At 41.6% G+C, this 26,415-nt stretch overlaps 1 protein-coding gene across 8 annotated transcripts in view; it reads right to left on the minus strand.

Moving 5' to 3' along the window:
- USP34 (ubiquitin specific peptidase 34) overlaps window positions 1-26,415 on the minus strand; it is a 1,084,964-nt gene that overhangs the window by 644,134 nt on the left and 414,415 nt on the right. For all 8 annotated transcript variants that reach the window (XM_033939082.1, XM_033939080.1, XM_033939079.1 and 5 more), the window contains 5 exons: window positions 25,209-25,324; window positions 24,985-25,112; window positions 20,751-20,840; window positions 20,576-20,671; window positions 12,669-12,751 (listed from right to left, as the gene is read on the minus strand). In XM_033939082.1, coding sequence (XP_033794973.1) covers window positions 12,669-12,751; window positions 20,576-20,671; window positions 20,751-20,840; window positions 24,985-25,112; window positions 25,209-25,324 — 513 coding nt within the window. The remainder of the gene's footprint in view (window positions 1-12,668; window positions 12,752-20,575; window positions 20,672-20,750; window positions 20,841-24,984; window positions 25,113-25,208; window positions 25,325-26,415) is intronic.

Below are 26,415 nucleotides of genomic sequence, written 5' to 3' on the forward strand. Positions count from 1 at the left end.
GTTCACTGTCTCTGGCTTGACAGCTTTCACCGCTCTTTCAATAATTTTGATTGCATCCGCAATAGTGAATTCCTTCCAATTTTTCATGATGTTTTCAACGTTGTGGCCTTCATCCATAGCGTGGACAATCCTCTCTAATGAATACCATGTGTAGTGTGCTTTGAAGGTCCTTATTACTCCCTAGTCAAGAGGCTGGATGATAGATGTTGTGTTGGGGGGGCAAGTAGACGATCTCAACACTCTCTATGTGGAACTCATGTGAGTCTGGGTGTCCAGGGACATTGTCCAATGCCAACAGAACCTTGAATTCCATTCCTTTATTGGCCAGGTATTTTCTTGCTTCTGGCACAAACCACTCTAGGAACAGAGCTCTTGTTGTCCAAGCCTTCTTGTTGCTCATCCAGTAAACAGGCAGCTGGAACTTATCTTTTCCTTTCAAGGCTCGGGGGTTTGCAACTTTATAAATCAGGGTTGGCTTTATCATATGGCCTACTGCATTTGCGCAAAGCAGCATGGTCAATCTACCCCTTGCAGCCTTGAAACCTGGTGCTCGCTTATCCTCTTTGCTAATGAAAGTCCTCTGTAGCATTTTCTTCCAAAAGAGAGCAGTTTCATCTGCTTTGAATGTCTGCTCAGGTTCATATCCCTTATCTTCAATAAGTTGCTTAAAGGTAGCAGGGAACTCTCTAGCTGCCTCTTGGTTGGCAGATGCTGCTTCTCCTGTCACTCTAACATTACACAGGCCATACCTGTGACCAAATTTATCAAACCACCCTTTACTGGCTAGAAAGTCGGTGGATCGTGACATTCCTCCTTCCCTGCTCTTCAAGTTTTCATACAAAGACTTTGCCTTTCCTCTTATCATCACAGAGTCTATCAGTATTCTCTTTTTATGGCAATCCTGCACCCACAGAAATATTCCAGCTTCCATGCAAGAGAGATTGGCATCTCGCACAACATGTAATCTCTTCGCACCTGCTGGTGCGGCTGCTGCAACAGCTTCACAGATTTGTTTTTCATTCTTTTTTATGTACCTAACGGTTGACTCATTAATGCCATAGTGTCGAGCAACAGTGGAGGAGGATTTTACTCTCTGAAGCATATCCAATAATTCTACCTTTTCTGGTAAGGTTTTCACCTTTTTCTCCCTTTTGGAAGCACTTTCAGTAGCACTTGAACTTTTGCGCTTTGTAGCCATGGTGGGAGACCTGACCTGTTCCTGAAGGAGAGGCAATATCACAGATATATATTTTTTGCAGGCAAGCAGCGATTAAGAATTCTTTTGGCAGGCAAGCAGCGATTCAGAAAGCTTTGGGCAGGCAAGCAGCGATTTAGAAAGCTTTGGGCAGGCTAGCAACGATTGAGAAAGCTTTGGGCAGGCAAGCAGCGATTCAGAAAGCTTTGGGCAGGCAAGCAGCGATTCAGAAAGCTTTGGGCAGGCAAGCAGCGATTCAGAAAGCTTTGGGCAGGCAAGCAGCGATTCAGAAAGCTTTGGGCAGGCAAGCAGCGATTTAGAAAGCTTTGGGCAGGCAAGCAGCGATTTAGAAAGCTTTGGGCAGGCAAGCAGCAATTGAGAACTCTTTTGGCAGGCAAGCAGCATTTCAGAAAGCTTTGGGCAGGCAAGCAGCGATTTAGAAAGCTTTGGGCAGGCTAGCAGCGATTGAGAATTCTTTGGGCAGGCAAGCAGCGATTCAGAAAGCTTTGGGCAGGCAAGCAGCGATTTAGAAAGCTTTGGGCAGGCCAGCAGCAATTGAGAACTCTTTTGGCAGGCAAGCAGCGATTCAGAAAGCTTTGGGCAGGCCAGCAGCAATTGAGAATTATTTTGGCAGGCAAGCAGCAATACAGAATGCTTTAAGCAGGCAAGCGATCTTCTCTATGCATGCTGGGAAGCAGCATTTCACTCTTTGGATGCTGGGAAGCAGCGTTTTTCCCTGTGCACGATGTGAACCAGCGATTTTCAGGGTTAAAGTTTTTGAACTTCGATTTTGTAGGAGAAATCATGGAAGCTGAGTGAATATTGTTAAAAGTTTAACTTTTTTTACATTACAGCAAAAGGAAAGGAACATTAATCATGATGTAATTTTTGGGGGCGGAGTCACCCGACGAAAAATCGCGATTATGTGAAACCGCGAGTGCAGAAACCGCAAATACGGAGGGATAAGTGTATATGGCCGTTTGGTGGAGGATGGGCTGGGGAGGGCTTCAATGGCTGGGAGAGTGTAGATGGGCTGGAGTAAGTCTTAACAGAGATTTTGGCAGTTGGAACCCAAGCACAGTACCGGGTAAAGCTTTGGATTCTTGCCCAGAAATAGCTAAGAAGAAAAAATTTAAAAATTTAAATTGAATCAGGTTGGGCAGACTGGATGGACCATTTGGATCTTTATCTGCCATCATCTACTATGTTACTATGTTACTTGAACAACCGCCTAATCCAAACTATCATAACCAGACACAGGAGAACCCAGACACCATTTACATTACCTTCCAATCAGAGACATCAAACAGAAAAAACTGTACGATGGCCTACTAGCCACACAGGCAGCAAAACTTTCCAATCTACTAATCACCAACTTTCCAATCTACTAATTGCGACCCCAGACTACAAAACTTTCAGAAAAGAAATAAAAACCCTGCTATTCAAAAAACCCATGAAGACTAACTAACACCATATGAAACATTTCAATCCTCTAAAGCAACCCGCTCTACTTTGTAACACCTCTGGACATGTCCAGAAATACTCTTCTGTAATATGCCTTGAACTGCAAGGTAATGGTGGAATAAAAATCACTAATGTAATGTAATAGAGAAAAAACATGCTTCGAAGAACTGGAATGGCGTCAGGAGGAATGATGCTGCGATGCATGCCTGGAAAGTCAAGATAACCGGTACCAAACACCATGATGGTGCATCGATGAGGCATCAATGGTACCAGATAGCCATGTCATGCTCATGTTGGCCCAGTACCGAAGCAGTCGATGTCAGGAAAAAAGCTCAAGCTGTTCCCGAAAAGAAAAACCACCGGTACCCTTGGCTATTTTGCTGGTACCCTCAGTGCCCACAACAATGGTCGCTGTAAGGTCGGCATGAATGAATTCGATGCCATAATGACCTGCAACACTGTTGAAACTTCTCTGACACCGATGTCAATAAAGACATCTTCTATGTCTTAGAGGCCCTGACAACCAAACGCCTGCGAGGGAGAAGTGAGGCAAGAAAAGATAAAAACTCGTTTTTCGTTGTTTTGTTTTTCGTTGGTTTTTTTTAACAAACAAAAAGAAAAATGAGAGAAAGTAGATTAAAAAAATTGAAATAAAATACGTATGAGTGGGAAGGCAGGACAAAAATGAAGAAACGTTTGAAAACACGACTTCTTAGCTCCGCAGAAAACTTAGACCTGAGGAGCCACGTGCCTACATTGGGCAGGAAGGCACTCTCACATGCGTGGTGCGGTCAGTTGCAAACTTTCTAAAGTTCTTAAAGTGCCAGTGCATTTGTGCAGCTATCCGTACCAGGGCTCCGTGGTCTCCCACATGTGAGAATATGCTGTCTGCTTGTCCTGGGATAATATATATTAGTATGAGAAAAACTACACCACAAGAAAATAATTTTAAAAAACCTCCTAAATCTAATGTCAGTCAATCTTAAAGCACAATTATTCCTCTGTTAAGCCCAAAATTAAGGGGAACCCACAAATTTCCAAAGGAAAAAGCACTGGATATATTTTCAAACTGGTTCTTCAGAAATGAATTAAAGTAAAATACTTCTAAATGTGATGCCATCAATTATTTATACTAATACAACATTTGCCACGCCATCTCCTCCAACTATTAAAAGCATTCCATTACTATTTAAGGACATAAAAAATATTGGGAGTCATGTTAGACAAACAGCTCACCTTTTGCACCTACATTTCTTGTGTGGTTTCAAGTTGTTTTTCTACTTTGTGCCAGATTTGTTCAATTAAATCCACATTTGAGCCCTCAGTTCTTCAAGCCATCTCTCTGGGCTCCTGTGACTTCAAAATTAGATTGTTGTAACTCTCTATTCAGGATTCCCTACTACCCAAATCTGCAGGCTTCAACTCATACAGAAAACAACCAAACACCTCTATGGTTATAGGAAGTATGACCACGTTTCCCTTCACTTTCTTATTGAACACGGGGACTTTGTAATTTATAGGATTCCTTTTAAGATCCTTGTATTGACACATCAGATGCAGGATTCGGGATCTTCCTCAATTTTTTCTCAAATCTATAAATCTCCACATCCTTCACAGAACCCTTCATTCCTCATAACAGCAGCCACTTTTCAATTCTTTCTTCACCCAATTTATTTTGATTCCACAAGACAATGCTCTTTTATAGTTTCAACACTGTCTCTGTTGAAAAATCTTCCCTTGATTCAAACTCTTACTCTCTAGATTCAGATCTTTACTTAAAACATTTTATTTTTTATTAGAATCCCTGATCCTTCTTGATTCTTCTATTGCCTTACTACTCTGCTCTGAAGAGAGTTATTTTGGCTACCCTCTGGACATGCAACCCATGCCAATGCATGGAAAACTTGTACTGTAAGGATAACTATGAAAAATTGTAACCTGTAAACTGTATATTATGTATATTAGTATTAGACCCCTAGGTATGTGTCAAGTTAGAATAAAAACTTGTATTGTAGACTTGTACTGAAATAATAGCAAATCCAGTGCAAATCGTAACCTGTTAACTATATATTATATCAATCTCGCACCTCCCCTTCATCCTTCACCCAAACAGCTCAGGAAGCTTCTCCTGTCTGGTCCTGCCCACTTGTCCCTCCATCAACTACTGCTGGCTTTTCTGCCTTCTCTGTAATCACAGAGGAAGAAACAAAACAACTTTTGTCTTCAGCCAAGCCTACTACATGCCCCTCAGACCCTATTCCCACCCCTCTACTCGACCCCATCTAATATACTGTTATCCCTCCCATATGCCATATTCTCAACCTATCTCTTTCCACTGCAACTGTCCCTGCAGGTTTCAAACATGCGGTGGTTAAGCCGCTTCTCAAAAAACCCTCGCTGGACCCCTCCTGTCTGTCCAATTATTGCCCTGTCTCCCTTCTTCCATTCCTATCCAAGATACTCAAGCATGCTATTCTCAGTCGCTGCTTGGACTTCCTTTCAACTCGGCAGATTCTCAATCCTCTACAATCTGGTTTTCGCCCCCCAACACTCCACAGAGACTGCCTTCACTAAGGTCTGCAGGTGACTTGTTCATGGCCAAATCTAAGGGCCTTTACTCTATCCTTATCCTTCTTGACCTGTCTGCTGTCTTTGATACTGTAAATCACAGCTTACTCCTTGATATGCTGTCCTCGTTTGGATTCTGTGAATCTGTCTTCTCCTGGTTTGCCTCCTACCTTTCCCAACGCACCTTTAGTGTATGTGTTGGTGAGTCATCTTCTGCTGCTACCCCGCTAGCGGTTGGTATACCCTAGGGTTCTGTCTTAGGACCTCTTCTCTCTCTATACCTCTTCTCTCAGTGCTCTAATGTCCTCCCATGGCTTCCAGTATCACCTATATGCTGATGACTCCCAGATCTATCTACCTCTCTACACCTGAAATCTTACCTAAAGTCCAAGTAAAAGTCTCTGCTTGTTTCACTGACATTGCTGCCTGGATGTCCTGCCGTCATCTGAAACTAAATATGTCCAAGACTGAGCTGCTCCTCTTTCCTCCTAATCCTTCAGCTCCTCCTCCTCCTTTCTCTATCTCTGTAAATAATACTGTCATTGTTCCAGTTTCCTCTGTCCAAAACCTTGGAGTGGTCCTTGATTCTAACCTCTCATTTTCTACGTATATCCAACAAGCTGCTAAGACCTGTCACTTCTATCTCTTCAATATCACAAAAATTCACCCCTTCCTCTCTGAGCACAATACCCGGACCCTTGTTCAAGCTCTTAGAGTATTGCAATCTCTTAGAGTATTGCAATCTACTCCTAACTGGTATCCCTTAGTGTCACCTCTCCCCCTTGCAATCTGTGCAAAACTCAGTTGCACGACTCATCTTCTACCAACCTTGCTATGCTCATGTCACCCCTCTCTTTGTTACTTCACTTGCTCCCTATCTGTCATCACATTCAGTTCAAGATCTTATTGCTGACCTTCAAGTGTGTTCATTCTGCTGCCCCTCAATATCTCTCCTCGCTTCTTTCTTCTTATACAACTCCCAGAGAACTCCGTTCCTCAGATAAGTCACTCTTAGCATTACCCTTCTCCTCCACTGCAAATTCCAGACTTCGTTACTTTCATCTAGCTGCCCCCTATGCCTGGAATAAATTACCCGAGTTTGTCCATCAAGCTCCTTCCCTTGTTTATAAGCAGACTGAAAACCACCTTTTGATATAGCTTTCAATCCTTAACCCTACTCCTCTGTCCTCCAACCCAGCCTGCTGATTAACCATTCCCCTTAACTGTATCCATGAAAACTTAGTCTGTCTTGCCTGTTTAGATTGTAAGCTCTTTCGAGCAGGACTGCCTTCTTATTCTTTGTGACTCTGTACAGCACTGCGTGCATCTGGTAGTGCTATAGAAATAATTAGTAGTAGTAGTTTAACCTGTAACCCGTTATGAGATCTTTGGGGAAAACAGGATAGAAAATGAACACAATAAACAAACAAACAAGCTCATAACTCAGCTAACAGTGTACATCAGATGCACACCACATGTTGCATTATAGCCTCACATTACTGTCTGCCTCAAATGGAAGCTCCCACACACTGAAGGCTTCTTTTCCCTTACACGGAAACATGACCCCTATAGTACTGCGAGACTACCGCTCAAGGTCACCTTTGCCATTTTGGATCCCAGAGATGGTGAGGACAGGAATGATTGAGAACTGTTCCTGCCCAAAACCCACTAGATACCAGGAAAAGTTAACATATAGGCCCAGGGAAAATGGAGGCTACCCACAGGAAGGGGCTTCCACTTGGGGGATTGGGTCCAGGTAGGGGGGGGGCTTAGCTTTGCACGTCACTTATGGATGAGTCACCTTCAGGGTAGAGGGCCATTTCAGGAGGGATACTGACTGCTGCAAAGAGAACTTTGGAAATGGAGCATATGGCTGGGGATTGGCATTTGGGAAACATATGAACAATCACTATCATGGTCCTTTTAAGATGTGACTTGGAAGCATAGGCCCCCCAGCTCGGTGGCCTGTTACTCTTGGATCAGTTAAATAATGCTGCTTGCAGAGTGGCTCACAGTTTTATTTATTTATCACAGGAAATCACTAACCTGCAGTAGCTCCTGTGAGACTCCTTCCCTGTTCTATTTCCCTTAACTTTCTCATATTTTTCTAAGAGAAAATAAAAATCTTCTTGAAATGAAGGAACTACTTCCAATGGAATTTTTAAAAGACCAGCAAATATCTTTTAAGAACTTCACATAGGACAGTAAAATAAATTTGTAGAACATCTATTATCCGTAAATTCCATCTTATGATGTAACAAAACACTGTCTTGAATCAATTTAGACTGGATAGATTGAGAACAATCAGATTGCTGCTGCAATCTCCCACATGATTTTCATGTTCTTTTACCGTCTCCTCCAAGTTTTGGACCTTCTGGATAGTTGCAGCCTCCTAGGTCTCTAAAGCAGAAATTTTAGTACTTAAAGTTTCTCCAAATGTGCTATTGCCTTCTAAATAACATCTAAAGTACTGACATCTGGCTTGCTGTCCAGCCAATGTTGCTACGAGCATTACATTCACTGTGAAACTCAGCTGGTTACTTGTTATTTTCACACCCTGCTCCAACAGTAGCATCTATGCTGGGAATGTTCTCTCACATCTTAGTGAGCGCCTTTGTGAAACGAGCCCCAAATCTCCTGACCTCCGTGCTGTTCCTGTCGTACACCGCAGGTCCTACATCCACCACGAGCCAGCTACTTGCGATACCGACCCTTATGGACTCCAGGGCCCCTCTTCAAGTCAGGTAACAGCGACTCTACCAACTATTCTATTTCCTTTTCTTAGTTCCAAGATCCCACAGATCTGCTCAACGACAAACTATTTGCTGCATGTATTGTTTAAACATTTGCTAAAAAGCTGCCAAGTAAGGCATGACTAAAGTTTAAACATTAATAATACACTTTACTGTACATCTGACTCCACGGCAGATAACTTGCTATCTGCCATCCAACTACTGTACTTTTGTTTAACCTGTATTCTGTGGAACCAGCTTGTTCATTCACAACTCTAAAGTAAGTCTCCAGCTGGCCACTGCACTACCGCTGTATTCCACCGAACCTTCTTGTTTGATTACACCTCTCAAGCAAGCCACTAGTCGGCTTTCGCACTATTATAGCTTCCGACTATCCCAACAATATGACGCTCCTTCACCACAGCCTGAGCATACTACTTCTCGCCTTATACCTACTTGGTCTAAGAAGCAAGGTAACCGCCCTCCCTTACCTACTCCCACCCCCCATCTTCTACTCTTCAACACGTGTCTTCAAGCTCAGATTGCCACTAACACAAATCAAGGTAACCCTTGATGACCCAGTTTCCACCCCTGTAGAGATCCCAGTCCTGACAATATTCCACAGACCTTCCAGACCACATATCAAAAAAGCCCGAGTACTAAAAAACTTAACTCCTTCCCATCTCTCCCCCCAAATCCCACTATGCTACTCTAATCTCAGAGGATCCTACCTAAATATAAGATCTATGAGGAACAAATCCCAATTAATTTATGACTGGCTAACCGACATCAATCCTGACTTCGTCTTTCTAACGGAGACTTGGTTACTCTCGGATGACGACATCATCATCCAAGAATGCCTCCCCCCTAATTTCAAAATTCTAACCTTAGCAAGAGAAAGAGGCAGGGGTGGTGGACTGGCAGTAATCTATAACGACAACTTAAACTGCACCATGCTAAGCTCCAAATCCTCCCCCACCTTGGAAATCTTATCTCTAAAACTACATTCAAAACTCCTAGCGGACTCCCTAATAATCACGCTAGCATATATTCCTCCAAAAAAATGGTCCTCTGCCAAAGAAGAATTTCACGAGTTCCTGTTATCCAATTCTCTAACAGGGCCTTACAACCTCCTTTGCGGAGATTTAAACCTGCACCTAGAGAACTCAGATCTGCCAGAGACCACCAAATTTTGGTCCTTTCTAGCTTCACTAGGTTTCCCTCACTCTCCTCCGGTAGCTACTCACAAAAAAGGCCACCAACTGGACTTAGTATCGCTGACCTCAATAAACGCAACAAATCTTACGATCCGATGGATGTCAGAAACCTGGTCTGATTCACTATGGTCGGACCACAAAATATGTAATTTCGAGTTGGAATGGCAACAGAAAACAACCACCACCACAATGAAAGCCAAGAACAAATCCACACAATTCCAAACAAGCAGAGACAAGATCAGCCCCGTAGAATTCTGGTCTCACTACGTTATCATCCACAACCAAGACAAAGATCTTAATCACTTCATGAACTCCTGGATCTCTACCAGTACCCAAATCCTAAACAAAATGGCCCCGCTGAAAAAAAAAAGGATTAGACCTAGAAACCTAACAGGTTGGTTTGACGTAGAACTCCTTGAGATAAAGAGAGAATTAAGAAGATTAGAAAGGAAATGGTCAAAATCAGGAACTCCAGAGACGCCTGGCGCCAAATGCTAAAAAACTATAAAAACATAACCAAAGATAAGAAAAAGACCTTCTATGCCCACATTATAGGTAACACCTCCTTAAAAAGCAGCAAACTGTTTAAACTAGTCAATGACCTGTACGACACTCACCCTTATACAAACCCGGTAGAAGAATACACAGTTACAGCAGACGACCTAGCCGATTTTTTCAACTCAAAAATAATAAAATCAAGACATGCTCTACCAAGCACTCAAGACTCCCATTGGAACTACGTCATCCTCCAGGACCCAGACGCATCTAAAACCGACATGAGCTGGTCCAACATCAAGGAGACCGACTGGCAAACATTCAGCAAGTTCTACAACAAATACGCCAAATCATATTGCAGATTGGACCCCTGCCCTCCAAATGTGATGAAATCAGCTCCTATCAATTTCAAAGCTAATCTTCTAAACTGGATCAACCTACAACTATCCTCCGGCAAGTTCCCTGAAGACTTGGATCAAATTGTTATTATTCCTACAAAAAAGATACATCCAACAACATTTCCAATTTTAGACCTGTCGCAAACATCCCTCTGGCTGCCAAATTAATGGAAGGCCTGGTAAATGCTGAACTAAATACCTATCTAGACAAATTCAACCTACTGCACAATAACCAATCAGGTTTCAGACCCGGCTTCAGCACCGAAACTATAATGGCCACCCTCCTAAACCATCTACATTCCCTTCTCAGTCAAGGCTCCAGTGCAATGATTCTCCAACTGGACCTAAGCTGTGCCTTCGATCTAGTTGACCACACCATCCTGTTGAACTGTCTTGAATCATTAGGCATCACAGGAAACACCTACAACTGGTTCCATGGATTCCTTGAACTCAGATCCTATTAGGTATTCAAAGAAGACAAATTCTCCTTCAGATGGAACAACAACTGCGGACTACCCTAGGGCTCTCCATTATCTCTGACCCTATTCAACATCTACCTCATCTCATTGGGACACCTGCTACAAAGCCTAAATCTCTACTTCCACATCTGCGCTGATGATATCACTGTTGTGCTACCACTATCCGGTCTGTCGCCAGAGTTCTTTAATCTCCTATCCAATACCCTAAATCAGATAGAGCTTTGGATGAAGGTCTTCAAACTAAAACTAAACACTGAAAAAACTAAGTTTTTCCTGGCATCCCCCAATGAAAAGATAAATGACAACACGATTCACTTGAATGGCCGAGATTACGAAATTGACCAAACTATAAAAATACTAGGAGTTACCTTCGACAGACACCTAACCCTGGAAAAGCATACAGACCTAATGTTCAAAAAAAGTATTTCAGCCCTATGGAAGCTCCGCACCATCAAAAAATTATTCGATGAATCATCCTTTCGATTACTTGTACAATCATCCATCTTGAGCACACTGGACTACTGCAACATTATATATCTGGGAGCTTATAAAAAGACACTTCACAAGCTAAGATTAATCCAAAACACCGCAGTCCGACTCATCTTTGGACTAAAAAAATGGGAACATATCATCCCATACTTCCAAATACTCCACTGGTTGCCGGTAGAATCCAGAATACTCTTCAAGCTCGCCTGCATCAGCTACAAAACAGTTTTTGAGATGCTACCAACTTACCTCGCCTCCCAATTCTTCCTCAACTGCCCGAATAACAGCTCTCACAGAATACATCTCTTTAATCACCCACCTCTGAAATCATGTCACTACAAGAAGTTCCTTGACAGAATGCTATCATTCCAGGCAACCAAACTGAACACATGGCTAGTAAAACCCATACTCGAGGCCGCTTCATACGCTGACTTCAGAAAATCACTGAAGACTCGTCTCTTTAACACAATTTAAGTCTCTTCCACTGACAATTCTGTATCCCTGAAAGTCCTTTCTCTTCCCACCCACCCCCTTACATGCATATTGTTGTAAACCCATCCTCTTTACATGCATCTTCTTGTAAACTGCCCCGAGCTCATGTACCCTGTTGTAAATCGCTCTGTACTTCTGTATCCAGTTGTAATCATTGGTTGCTTGCTGCATACATCTCGTATTCTCATTGCATGTATCTTCTTGCAAACCACTCTGAACTTATGTATCTTGCTGTAAACCGCTCCAAACTTATGTGTCTTGTTCTAAACATATGCTTCTTGTTGTAATCACCGCATACTCTCATTGCATGATTCTTGTTGTAAACCGCTTTGAACTTATGGTATAGCGGTATATAAGAAATAAAATTATTATTATTATTATTTGTTTCACCATGACTGCTTCTCCAGAATTACCCGGAACATCTGAGGTACTCTCTCCACTATCAAATAATGGCAACTTCTGACTACGGCTAGCCCTAAAGAGCCATCTTGAATTGAAGAGCTTGAAATGGAAGCCACAGAAGACAGTGTTGTTTCTGTTCTAAGGCAGAATGAACTCCCCACCATCAATGTTTCTCTAGCTTAGGCAGTACCAAAGGGACAAAAACACAATTCCTCTTGCCCATCAGATCAAGAAAGCAATAAATAAAAAGGAAAAAAATATATATTTAGTGCCGATTACAGAATACCAGTTCAAACTTCAGACACTCCCACCCCAGCTTTTTGCTTTTGAAACATTTTCATCATTTTGTCATAGTTGTCCTTTTGAAAGTTAATTGCCGACACAGTAGATTTTCTTAGAATTGCCAGTTATTTAAAGGGAAAGGGAATGAGATTTGTACACTGTTTTCTTGTGGTTACATATATATACAGGTACTTATTTTTGTACCTGAGGCAATGGAGAATTAAGTGACTTGTCCAGGGTCACAAGCAGCAGCGCTGGGATCGATCCCACAAACTCAGGGTGCATAGGAAACAGCTCTACTACAAACCCACTCCTCACTTCTAACTCAAATCTCATCGTGTTATGATTATTGCCATCTTGCTATCCTGCACATCATCTGAGAAAATTATTTACCATATTTTGATTTGTATGTTAACAATACAAAATACAAAACATTCTGGTTGTCACATTCAACTTACTGAAATGATCTGGTGATCCCAGTGTTGAAAAAACACATGTCAAAAACTGAAGACGCACCTGAACTTCAGCACTATGGCTGTACCTGCATTTCAAATAAGAAAAGCATTTCTAAATGTATATACAAATGACTCAAATGACAAAATAAAAAAAAATATTTAAATAATATGAACATTTGTATAAATGTTATACTGCTTAATGGGTTACTCTGCTCTTCAATGATTTACTTTTGGCTTTAGAAGACAAAGCAAACCCCCAGAGAAATAAGCTATGAGTTTAATATTTGAAGCTTTCTATTATTTTAAAATCCAGTATATTATCAAGTTTGATCAATTTCCACACAAGCTGTTATATAAAGGACAGGGACCTATTCAGCATATCAGAATTTTAGTTCCAGGCTCCTTTTCTTCCCAATTAATATTAGAAAGTATCTTGGTGAAGGAATTAGAAACAAGGGGCAATTAAGAATTTCTTCCAAACAAAGGAAAATGCCTAGCAAAACAATCTGGGTCTAGGAAATTAAGGATTGTAGGTTCTCTTACTTATTTCATATGCTTTACTGTGGTTCTTAGTTCATTTTTGAATATGTGGAAAGTATTTTACCTGGGCTTTAAAGATTTAATATAAAAAGTATATTTCTCCTTTTGTAATATATTTAAACAGCCTCCATAATAACCACTCCTTCTAATTTTCTCATTTTATCACAGTCTCTATTTTCACAGTTTTATATTACAATAATAGTTGGGGTTTTTCCCCCTTGCATGGCTATGTTAAAACTGATTGCATTATGGTCACTATTGCCAACTGACTCCACCATTGCTCCTTGCCCATCCAAACTATCCACTATCCTTTCCTCTCCCTTAGAGATCCTACAGGCTTGACTCACACTTCCTTGAATTCAGATACTTTGCACTACCTCCATTAGAAGGCTGTTCCACGCATCCACTACCTTTCTGTAAAGTATTCTCTTAGATTAGAACTCCCTGGGTATGGCGGAATACAAAAATAAATTTATTATTATTATTATTATTATTACTTCTGAGTCTATCTCCTTTCATCATCATCTAAATCACACTCATAAAGCACAGGGCTGGCTCAACCTGTGGCCAGATGAGGCTGTGGTTCAGAGTGCCAAATGCCCATGATATCACCAGCCCATACCCAGCTTACCCAGGACCGACTTTCTCCCCTTCCTTTTCCTCCCCTCTTCAGAAAAAACAGCTTTACACTCCACCCCCCCCCCCACCCCCACCCCGAGCTTTCTCTTCTCCCTCTCCTCAGTTCATTAAATCTGCTTTTCCTTTAACAGCCCTTGCAGTAATAACATGTTGTCTGAGAAGGTGCCATCAGATCTTTCCCTCTCCCATGTCTCACCCTTACACACACAGGATGTTGTGTCAGAGGAGCAGGACACAATAGAGGGAAGGATCTGGCGCCAGTTCAGACAGCCAGCAGGGGCCACTAAAGAAAAGGCAGGTTTGATGGACCAAGAAGAGGAGAAGGAGAAAAAACAGTAATACTGGATTCGAGGGGGTGGGGGGTGACGAAAAGACAAGGTGCTGGACTCACAGGGGCGAGATTGAGGGAAAAAGAGAAAACATTGCTGGACTCATGGTAGGAGCTGAGGAAAAAAGCAGAAGTGGTGTTAGACTGAGGAAGGGGCTGAGGGGTATACAGGAAAAAGTTCTGAACTTGGGGTTGATTAGGGAAGAAGGAGAGGTACTGGACTCGTGGAGAAGGGAGATGTGCTCAACCCAAGGAGGGGAGATTTGGGGGAGGGGACATACCTGTAGGGGTGGCGGATAGGAGGGTTGCCAGACTATGGCTGAGCGAACCAAGGAGAGAGAGGAGGAAAAAGGCAGACCATGGAGAGGAGGGAGATGGTGAACCACAGGGGGAGGGGATAGAAAATGTAAGAGAAGGAGAGAGAAAGATGCTGGACTCAAAGGAGATACAAGCACACAAACTCTGATGCTGAGCTCCTTCCTGGGTTATGTAGGCAGTAAACCACACTTAGCAGGCTTTCACTTCTTGTATGCAGTTTGCTGCTTACACAATCTGAGAGTATAAGAATAGCCTTACTGGGTCAGACCAATGGTTCATCTAGCTCAGTAGCCCATCCTCATGGTGGCCAATCCATGTCACTAGTACCTGGCAAAAACCCAAAAAGTAGCAACATGCCATGCTACCAAACCAGGACAAGCAGTGACTTCCTCCCATGTCAGCCTTAATCAAACTATGGACTTTTTCTCCAGGAAACTGAGCAAACCTTTCTTAAAACCAGATAAGTTAACCACTCTTACCAAAACCTCTGCCAACGCATTCCAGAGTTTAACTATTCTCTGAGTAAAAAAAATATTACCTTCTATTAGTTTTAAAAGTATTTCCTTGTAACTTCATCTAGTGTCCCCTAGTCTTAATAATTTTTGATGGCGTAAGAAAAATCGATTCACTTGTACCCATTCTACACCACTCGTGATTGAAGTCTACAAAATCCTATCTTCCCTCAGCCTTCTCTTTTCCAAGCTGAAGAGCCCTAACCTTTCTAGTCTTTCCTCATATGAGAGGAGTTCCATCCCCTTCATCATCTTGGTCGCTCTTCTTTGAACCTTTTCTAGTTCTGCTATATCTTTCCTGAGATAAGGCAACCCGTATTGAATGTAATACTCAAGGTGAGGTCACATCATAGTGTGTTAAAGAGGCAATAATAACATTGTCTTGTTAACCATCCCTTTTTTAATAATTCAAACATCTTGTTTGCTTTATTGGCCAGCGCTGCACATTGAGAGGAAGGTTTCATCATATTGTCTATAATGGCACCCAGATCCTTTTCCGATGTCTGTTATTTGGGTTATTTTTCCCAATGTACATCACTTTGCATTTGTCCACACTAAATTTTATCTGCCACTTGGACGCCCAGTCTTCCAATTTCCTAAAGTGTGCCTGCAATTTTTTCACAATCTCCATGCGTTTTGAACAGTTTAGTGTCATCTGCAAATTTAATCACCTCACTCGTCATTTCACTTTCAACATCATTTATAAATAAGTTAGAAAGCACTGGTCACAGTACAGATCTCTGCAGCACAACTCACTCATCCTGTCTGTTTGCATCTGTGACTGAAACGCTCTCAGCTGAAGATCGCCACCACCTCTAACTCTGCCTCCCAGAAGTCATTACAGGTATTTTAAGGTTCCCAGTTCCTGCGGTGCATTCTGCAAAGGTGCACGCCTTAATATTTCTCTTCTGCTCTCTATTCCAAATGGACTCCAAAAAAACAGTTATTTGGGGCCAGCGCAACACTTCACCTAAATCTTCCAATTACACTTTCACAAGAGCTAGATATTTAAACACCATACTCCTTTTGAAATCCCATCCTCCTCTCTCTACCACTCACCTTCCTAACAATAACCTCAAGGCAGGATTACTTAACGTCCATTCCATTAAAACCAAGCACCATCTTATATTCGACCTCATTCTACAACACAACCTCCATCTTCTCTGCCTCAACAAAATTTGGCTCTCAGAGGGTGAAGCAGCCTATCTTCACTAAGCTTGTCACAATGGTTATTCTTACAAAATGTACTCTAGTGCAGTGGTTCCCAACCCTGTCCTGGAGGAACACCAGGCCAATTGGGTTTTCAGGCTAGCCCTAATGAATATGCATGAAGCAAATTTGCATGCCTATCACTTCCATCATATGCAAATCTCTCTCATGCATATTCATTAGGGCTAGCCTGAAAACCCGATTGGCCTGGTGTTCCTCCAGGACAGGGTTGGGAATCACTGCTCTAGTGCAGTTTTCTTCAACCGCCGATCCACAGACTGATGCCGGTCCGCAAAAATTTATTGCCGGTCCGTGAAGGATTCGGTTCTTCTCCACAAATTGCACACTAGGCAGGAATAGAGGCTGCGGTGCCAGGGTCAGCTGACTTGCAACTTCCTGTTGCCATCGCATATGCTGGGACTCCTGCCTCCTGCCTTTATCTTGTCTCCACACCCCAAGACCAGCAGTGACAGCTCTGTGTGCTTTTAACTTCGGCACACATCTGACCCTAAGCCCCTTCGGCACACAGCTGCCTCTAAGCTTCGATGATGCGATGTGGGGCGGCCTACCAAAGTCCCTGAGGCTGCCTCATGAAACCGCAGCTAAACTACTGCTTAGGAGCAGCTGTGTGCCGAAGTTAAAAGCACACAGAGCTGTCGCTAGGCTAAAGAGAAGAAACATTTGCTGGAGAGGGAAGGAAGAAGGGGTACTCCTTAACAGTGGAGGAGGGAGGGGAAGAGGTACTGCTGGACAGGGGAGGAGGGAATGGGAAGGAAATAGAGAAGGGGTACTGCTGGACAGGGGAGGAACGAAAATAGGAAATAAACAATTGGAAGGGAGATTAGAGGAGGGGAAGGAGTTAGGATGGAATGGAGAGATTAGATGAGGGAAAGGGGAGAGACAGAGGAATAAGAAAGTAGAGAGAGAGTGATGTTGGGAAGGAGGTCAGATGAGAAATAAGGACAGAGGGGCAAAGATGCTAGATCTGGTTTAGGAGAGATAAAAATGAGAGCAGAATGAATCATGTAAAAAGGAGAGAGGGGGCACAGGCTAGAGGGAAAGGGGCATAGAAAGAAGGCAGATACCATTTGGAAGGGGGAGAGGGCAGACAGTGGATGAAAGGGGCAGATGCTATATTGAAGAGACAGAGGGCAGACGCTGGATGGAAGAGAGTGAAAAGACGATGAAAGCAGAAACCAGAGACAACAAAAGGTAGAAAAAAACTTTAATTTTATTTCTATCTTGTGATTAGAATATATCAGATTTGAAATATGTATCCAGCTAGAGCTGGTGTTTGACATAACTGTGGACTGCAAAGCCCAGGCAGTGCTTCTTTAGCTTCCAGCTGGCTTAATGCTCTCTCTGACCAGGGGGAGTTGCCTTAGTTGCACTCCCCTAACACTATTCCTGTCATGTGTGACTGCGGTATTCTGTTAGCATATTTCTGTGTAGCATTCTGTAATAATTTGGCTTATTCAGTTTTCTTGATAGTAGAGGGGATATATGTGAAGGGGAGGGGAGACAGGGGTTTTGTTGAGCCTTGCTCTGTATTATTTGTATTTATAAAATGACAATTGTACAGAATATTGTTTCTTTTTATACTTTAATAAAATACGTTCAATGTAAAATCATAACTGCGGCTTGTGCAGATGGGATCAGATGGTTTGCGGGAACCGAGCTCACGGAGATGGGGTGGAAATGGGTTTTTTAAATTTCAGTCTTAGTAGTATGCCAGTCCACAAAATAATTTTTATTTCTGCTGGTCCACGGATGTAAAAAGGTTGAAGAACACTGCTCTAGAGTATGCATATTCATGTCTTCCATTCTCTTTCTTGTACATCTTTTGGCTCAAACACTCTACCATTTTCATCACTTCAAGCCTGACTTGTACAGGGGCATCAACACCTCCTTTCTTCTATTGGTTACGCCTCTCTCTATACACAGCCTAGCATCCTTCTGGCTACAGCCATCGGTTTGTCACACTGTTTTGTCACCTTCGGATCCTCAGACACTATCACCCCAAGGTCCCTCTCCCCATCCATGCATATCAGCCTTTCCAGCAACATTTTACTGTTATCTTCTGTATAGTGTTTTGCCTACTCTATTCTTCTTTGGCAATAATGGCGTTAGCATTACCTTCCCCACTGCTATTGCATTTTTAGAGGGTGATTTTTTGATTCCACCCACTTCCCTTTGTTACTCTCACATTCTAGTTTAAACACCTATTAACATGCTGTCTGAATTTCTCAGCAAGTAACTTCCTTTCCACCATAGAAAGATGTAGGCTGCCCCTACAATATAGCCTTTTGTTTTTCCATATATTGCCCCAACCGATTAGGTATCTAAATCCTTCCTGTTGACACCAGGATTTGAGTCACTTATTGAACTTCTCTATATAATTAAGCCTTTCCTCTCCCTTACCACAGGTTGGTAGTACCTCAGAAAAGGCTCAGAAGCAAATGAGATAATCAGAGTGAACCACAGCACTTCACATCAGATTTCTTTTTCTGGTAGATTTCCCTAGGACCTGTGGGACAGAGACCCCAGCCCTATCCTGTAAATGTGTCTTTGGTGGCTCATTAGGCCTCTGCAACTACCACCTCATACCCTGTTAACATGTCACTAGTAGCATCTCTAATTTTTGTGATCAGGAAATAACAGAATAAATTGCCCTCTTTCCCTTGATGGAATAGATTAAACTGCATTGGTCTCTAAGAAGAAAGCTCGCTCCTTGGTAAGTATATCCTGGTGCTAAAAATTTGGCTCTTGCTGAGCAATCTGGTAGAAAATCAAATAGTCAAAGTTTGTATTTCTGTTTTAGCGATCTATAGAACCAAATGGATGCAAGTTATAAAGGGCCAACTGTTTATATATAACCTTAGCATTCTTCTTACTTGAACGCTTTACAGCATAAATCTCAAGGATTCAAGATTCATATGAAATAAACAAAAGTTTGCCCTCTTTAAAGCAGAGGGCAACCGATGAGTTAAGAACAGAAGATCTGCCATACTGAGTCAGACTAAAAGGTCTATCAAGCTTGGTATCTGTTTACAATGGCCATTCCTGGTCACAAGTATCTGATCTTCCTAGAATGTAAAACAACACTTGCCAACACTCATTTTGGTGCCTCAAATGTTAGACCTGTTTCTGGGTATATTTGACCTGCTGATTCCAAAAATGGCACCAGTTTTCTCCTATCAGCTCTAGTTTTTGAGATACAGAACATGTGCCATATACCACTCTTCACTCTGTTCACCCATTAAAAAATCTGGATATTTTAATGTAGTGTTTAATATATTTTAAGCATGAAGGAAACATTAAAAATTAAAAGTATACAATATGAAAATCTACATATTTCATACCAAAAGCACAAGTTTACAATACAAACTTTCCAGACATTTGACATACAAGATGCTCCTTTTATCCAAAAGAACAATCCCACATAAGATTCCAACAATAGTCTGCCATCATGTGTGCATCCCATCTTCCTTGGTATTGGCTTCCATTGTTTTTATATCTTAGTGAAATCTTTCACCTTGCTCTTCGCTTAAGTCATCAAGGTTCTCTGGAAAGCAATCTAAGTGACTGTGCAGATAATGAACTTTAACACTCATGTTACAGCCAAGCCTGAATGAAAGAGCATATCCTCTGCTAATTGTGTGTAGTTATCTGCCTTCTTGTTGCCCAGAAACTTTTTCACAACAAGAATAAATGAAGACCAGGCACATGATTCTATTTCATTCACTGATGCTATGAAATGTGGGTCATTTATAAGTTGTCTGATCTATGGACCATCGAATATTCTAGCCTTGTTTTTCCATGATAAGTCCAGGTAATATATGCGCCTTGTATTCAATGCACGAACTGTCTTTATTCAAAGCCTTTACAAAATGGTTTCATCAGGCCTAGCTTTATATGTAGTAGTAGTAGCAGCAGCAATATGATTCTATCTCGTGCTACCAAAGATTCATTGATTACACTTTGTCCTCCAACCACCATATATTCCCTTGGAGGCCAATCTTTTTTTGGCCAATGTTCATGTTTGGCTCTACTATCTCCAAAGCATATCTACTATCCTATAAACATATCTAAGAAACTAGAGCTGATGTGATCTATACAATGCAATTTTCTGAATTGGCACCCCAAATAACCCCAGGAACAGGTCAAAAACCCAAGGCATCAATATATATATATATTTTTTTTTTGGGGGGGGGGGTTGGCCTGTGTAATCTAAAGCAAATGAGAAACTAATCTTCGGATAACTTGAATCTATTGTGTAAGCAGGAAAAAGTGCCCTAGTAGCATGTTATCTGTACCATCTCAATGGATATCATTTCATCTACACAACTGTGGTTTGCACTTACAATGAATGTTTGTGTTGTCCGTCTCTGACAGCTTGGATGTAATACACCAGATTATTAAAGAAAAGTTTCATCATATTTAGTTCTTTTTCTGCCCACCTGAAAGAGAGATTACTAGAATTATGCTATGAAAAATTCATGAACAAACAGAATGCAAGAAACCTTTATGCTAACTTACATTGTTATCCAATGTGTATCATAACTGCTTCCAAACTGCTGAAAAGTGCCAAATAATTTAGGAAGCAGACGAAGTGATACTACTACTGATCTAAAACGAGAAAAAAATAAGCATTACTTCTAAATCAAAGTTTTTGGAAGTCATAAGCATTAGCATATTGTCTGTAAATCCCCTAAAATAATGAGTACTTTAAAAATGCCCATGTTATCTAGAGCAGTGGTTCTCAACCCTGTCCTGGAGGACCACCTGCCAGTCAGGTTTTCAAGATAGCCCTAATGAATGTGCCTGATGCATATTTGCATGCCTATCACCTCCATTATATGCAAATGTCTATCATGAATATTTATTAGGGCTATCCAAAAAACCTGACTGGCTGGTGGTCCTCCAGGACAGGGTTGGGAATCATAGATTTAGAGTATATGTGCCTGCTATTTGCTACTGAAAAGAAACTTAAAAATTGTTGGGATTCCCAAGGAAAAAAGCAAGTAATTTTTCAGACACAAATAAGCTGAACAGTAGAACAAAATACCTCTCTCTCTTTTAACCTGTAAAAATCAACATGCATCAAGCCAAAATTGAAGAGCACATTTTCAAAACTCACTCAGTCCATCTTTTGTCAGTTTTGAGTTATGCGATTAATTTTGCTCATCAGGGCAAGATTCATTTAATGTAGTTTATTCCTGGGACAAAACTCAAGTCCATGGTATTTTAATGACTGTGTTGAATACTCTGTAAAACTCACTCTGCCCAAAAGCCACTACCTATTTTCTTCAAAGCTGCTGCTGATGGACTGAGTTTTGGAAACATGCTCTTCAATTATGTGCCTGGCTTTATATTTCTGCCTCAATTAGAACTGCATAAAGGACAAATGATTAGTTCTTACCTTTACTAATCTTTCTTGTAAATCCACACTCTTTCTGGACAAGTGGGTTATGCATTCCATGTTGCGAGACTGCATATAGGAAGCTTCATTTACACAATCTTTCTGAACCTCCTCTCTTGTCCCAGGATTGCCCTCTGGTCTCCAGTTCGTGCAAAAGTAGACAGTGATACCTGTAGAGCAGGGGTGCCCAAAAGGTCGATCACGATCGACCGGTAGATCGCGTTGCCTTCGCGTTCTACTTGCTTCCCACGAGCCAGACGGACCCGAAGTATTCCTCGCGCGCCCGGCAGCTCCTCTCACTACCTGCACGGAACGGCACCAAAAGTCAGTCAGTCAGCCTCCCTCCCCTCCCCCCTACCTTTTCTCAGGGATTCCCAGGGCAGCCCTGGAGCTGTCCCCTCTACCATGGGCCGCCCCACAGGAAGTAGGAAGTTGCGTCAAGTGGGGGGGGACTGAGGGGCAGAGAGCGCGAGCTCCGGGGGGGGGGGGGGGTCGGTCGTGAGCGCCCTCAGAGACGGCGGTGCGGAGGGTGGAAGCAGGAGGAAGGACGGATTCAGGGGGGAGACAACCGATCAAATGCCTCTTTCACGCACTTGGAGACGTTGATAACATCGGTCCAGCTTCAGTTTCATTGATGTCTCCAGGGGGACTGTCCTTGGAATTACATGCAGAAAACTCCCGTTCCGTGCAGCTTTTTGCAACAGGTAGAGTTTTGTGGCTCCTAGGGGGAGGAGGGGAGGTGGTGGTTTGCAGGCCTGTTCCCCGATGGCGGCGGCAGTGGCTTGGGAGCATGGAGACAGAAAGAAAGACTGACAAAGACAGACAGGAAAAAAGACAGAAAAAAGGGGAGGGGGCAGGGAGAGAGGAAAAAAAAGTTGGCGGAGGGAATGAGGTCTGGAAGCATACAGCAGGCTAAAAGAAGGGAAGAAATATTGGATGCACAGTCAGAAGTGCAACCAGAGACTCATGAAATCACCAGACAACAAAGATAGGAAAAATTATTTTATTTTCAATTTAGTGGTCAAAATGTATCCATTTTGAAAATTTATATCTGCTGTCTATATTTTGCACTAGGGCCACCTTTTACTAAACCACAATAGCGTTTTTTAGCATAAGGAGCCTATGAGCGTTGAGAGCAGCGCAGGGCATTCAGCGCAGCTCCCTGCGCTAAAAACCGCTATCGCAGTTTAGTAAAAAGGAGGGGGGTGTATTTGTCTATTTTTGTATAGTTGTTACTGAGGTGACATTGCATACAGTCATCTGCCTTGACTTCTTTGAAAAAATCCTAGAATATAAATGATAATTAACATTTTCTTTGAGTACAGTGTGCTTTGTGTTTTTTACAATTTTATTTTTGGTAGATCATTTTGACTTGGTCATTTTAAAAGTAGCTTGCAAGCCCAAAAAGTGTGGGCACCCCTGCTGTAGAGGATACAGACAAAAGGGAGGGGTAAGGGGGAAACTCCCCGGCAAACAAATCTAATCTGCTCATAACATGAAATTTCATAACAATCATGAACAATTGAAACAGGTCAACAAACAGTATAAACCTAAAAGAAACTGCTATAAGGAGACGCAGCCTGCACTAACAGAATGGGTGCCACAGTTAAGGACCCCTAAGGTAAAGTGCATAACATGCTTGGATGGTACTCTTAGAAAAGCTGGTCAAGAAACCATAAGTTCAGCTTACCAGTACTTATCAAGGCAGACAATCGGTGAATTTCTAACTTCCAGTGCGGGTTCCAGGAATAATGTGTGGATTTACAAGAAAGAAGATCAGCAAAGAACCTAATATTTTAGTTCTTGTACAATCCCACTCTATTCCTAGACAAATGCGACCTTAGAGAGCAGAGTCCCATAGAATCAGGGTGGAACTGATGAGCCTGCTGCCAGAACTGGCTTCTACTGTCTCACTTGTAGGAAAGCAACTGGAGACCAGAGGGCAGTCCTGAGGTAAGAAGGGAGGGTCAGAAAAATTATGTAAATGAGGCTTTCTACAAACAGTCTTGCAACATGGGATGCATAACCCATTTGTCCAGGAATAAAGTGGAATTGTACAAGAATCACCACTAATAATTACATTATAAAAAGTGACCTCATTTAAAGAGACAAGCATTTACATATTCAGTACGACAGTCAATCTCTCACATTTAATGAAACAGCAAGAGTCAAAATATAATCTTCCATTAATCTTAAAATATAACCCATGACTCTAGCCTATTTTGCACTTTAGAAAAAATTCTTAGAAGAAGGCACACTAAATCACTTCTTTAACAACAACAAAAAAAATTAGCTAAATCGTCCAAGCCCTCTGTGTTGAGCCACAAATTTTCTGGTTATAAATTCAAACCTAGTACTGTAAATATTTGAATATAAACCTATTCGAGTATAACCAAAATAACAGTATTACCAGCATTCTTCCTCTACCTTCCCTCACCTCCACAGTTATAGGCATTTAAATTGCAGTGCCTTCTTCCTTCAGCTGATGCAAGCAGGGTAAAAAGTACTGGGTATCCCAGGGTAGCTGGGGTGTCCTTCAGGCCCTAGGTCTATAAAAATCTAGCTGGCTGGCTGCTGTTTCTCTGCTACTGGCTACAGATAGCTGAAGTCTGCCTGGGAATACTGGGGCAGACGGAGGCAGATTTACAGGTCCTGTACTCATGGCAGGAACATTTCAGGATGCTGGGGACCTGGGCTGCCGAGAGAAGAGGGCCATCAGAGCTGTTATTGGGCCTGGCAACAGTAGAAGCACCTATTTGGCCCAGCTTATGCTAACAAAAGATATGAACTGGGAAGGTTAAGTGCCTTATATGTGCACAGATGCTCAAAACCCTGCACCAGCTCAGCTTTCTGTCAGGGTCAGCTGAAGGAGGAAGGAACTGCATGTTAAAACCAGTAAATGCGGGAAACGGGGTGGAGGCAAAAAGTGCCCCTAACAGTAGGGAATGGGAGAGACTCAAATATAAAATGAAATCCCCCCTTTTTGGCTCAAAAATCTCAGTTTATATTCAAGCATATACAGTATTTTTAAAAATGCAGCTACAATTAAAAGTATACTAATAAGCACACTGGACAACGCTTTATGAATCAGATGTTTTATTGTACTGTACACTGTTTGTCAATATAAACCTTGGACAGTAGGATAATATGGCATCACACAGACTCCTCCAGACTTCAATGCCATTTTCCCCAAGGTAAGAAACCTGTGTTAACTAAATCATTCATTTCAAAATAGATGTAATCCATGAGTTCCATATAAAAGCTAAAAATACACAAATAACCAGACTCTATGCAGATCCTGTAAACGTGGTCATATATTGCATAACTTCAATCATACAAATAAATAAGTACCTATTGTTGGACAAATTTTCCAAGCAGCCTTCAATAAATCTCATTCTGATCTGTCTGTCAGTAAACCAGCAAACCAATGAACAGAGCAACTTCTCTGCTTCATTTATTAACCCTTCAGAAAGATGAATCTGCAGCAGGATGGAAGATGTTTAGTTGGTGACTGTTTTGCATTGATTTTACTTAATGTTTTGTTTTATGAGTCATAGCATTTGAATTTAACTTACTGCATCTTCATCCTGGACAAGATCCCACAGCAGTGTGTTACCTTTCTTACAAACATTATCCAAGTTGATATCAGTCACTGCATTGTTGTTATACTGATGTTTATGAGCCACTGGTCCTAAGCCAATAGATTAAAAAAATATTATTTATATGGCATTTTAAAATCAAGATTAAAGAGAATAAAATTTGTTTTGAATCACACTATTCATTTTTCTCAACATTTCTTATTTTTCTTTTAATCTATAACATGCCAAATCCATATATTCCATTTCAGCCTGTTTATCAAAATCTCATGTACTTTGACATCTTCAGGTCATAACCCTTCTCTGAACTTAGCCTGCAGCACCATCCTAACAGAAGCTGGAAGTGCAAATATGTACAAGTATGTTGGAACAAGTAGTCCCTAGTAAAAATACAATAAGAGAGATAGAGATAGACTCAGTTAATTGGATCTCACACAACCGGCAAAAAAAAAATTGCCAGTGTACAAACAAAAGAATAAGCAGTGAATTTTCCAAAGTCATCTCAATAATGGCCTATGGACTTCCCTTTTAGGAGTTTAGCTAAATCTTTTTTAAATCCTGCTAAGCTAACTAATTTCATCACATTCTCCGGCAATGAATTCCAGAGTTTAATTACACATTGTGTGAAGAAATATTTTCTACGGTTTGTTTTAAATCTAATACTTAGTAGCTTCATCGCATGTCCCCTAGCCCTAGTATTTTTAGATTCAAGAGTGAACAAGCGATTCTCATCCACCCTTTCTACTCCACTCAGCATTTTATAGACCTCTATCATATAAGCCCCTGAGATATCTCCAAGCTGAAGAGCTCTAGATGCTTTAGCCTTTCCTAATAGGGAAATCATCCCATACCTTTTACAATTTTTGTCGCCCTTTCCCTATTGGTTTTAAAAGTAATTTTTGATTAGTAAAGAATCAATTTATTTGTACCTTTACTACACAACTCAGGATTTTGTAGACTTCAATCATATCATACTTCAATCATACTTCCTGGTGTCACTATGATATCTCCCACCCGTTGAAACTCAAAGGTAGGAGATATCATAGTGACACCAGGAAGTATTTCTTCACCGAAAGGGTGGTTGATCATTGGAATAGTCTTCCACTGCAGGTTATTGAGGCCAGCAGCATGCTGGATTTTAAGAGAAAATGGGATAAGCATGTGGGATCACTTCAAGGAAGAAATT

This window comes from Geotrypetes seraphini, chromosome 3, assembly GCF_902459505.1.
Source record: "Geotrypetes seraphini chromosome 3, aGeoSer1.1, whole genome shotgun sequence".
NCBI classification, from domain to species: domain Eukaryota; kingdom Metazoa; phylum Chordata; class Amphibia; order Gymnophiona; family Dermophiidae; genus Geotrypetes; species Geotrypetes seraphini.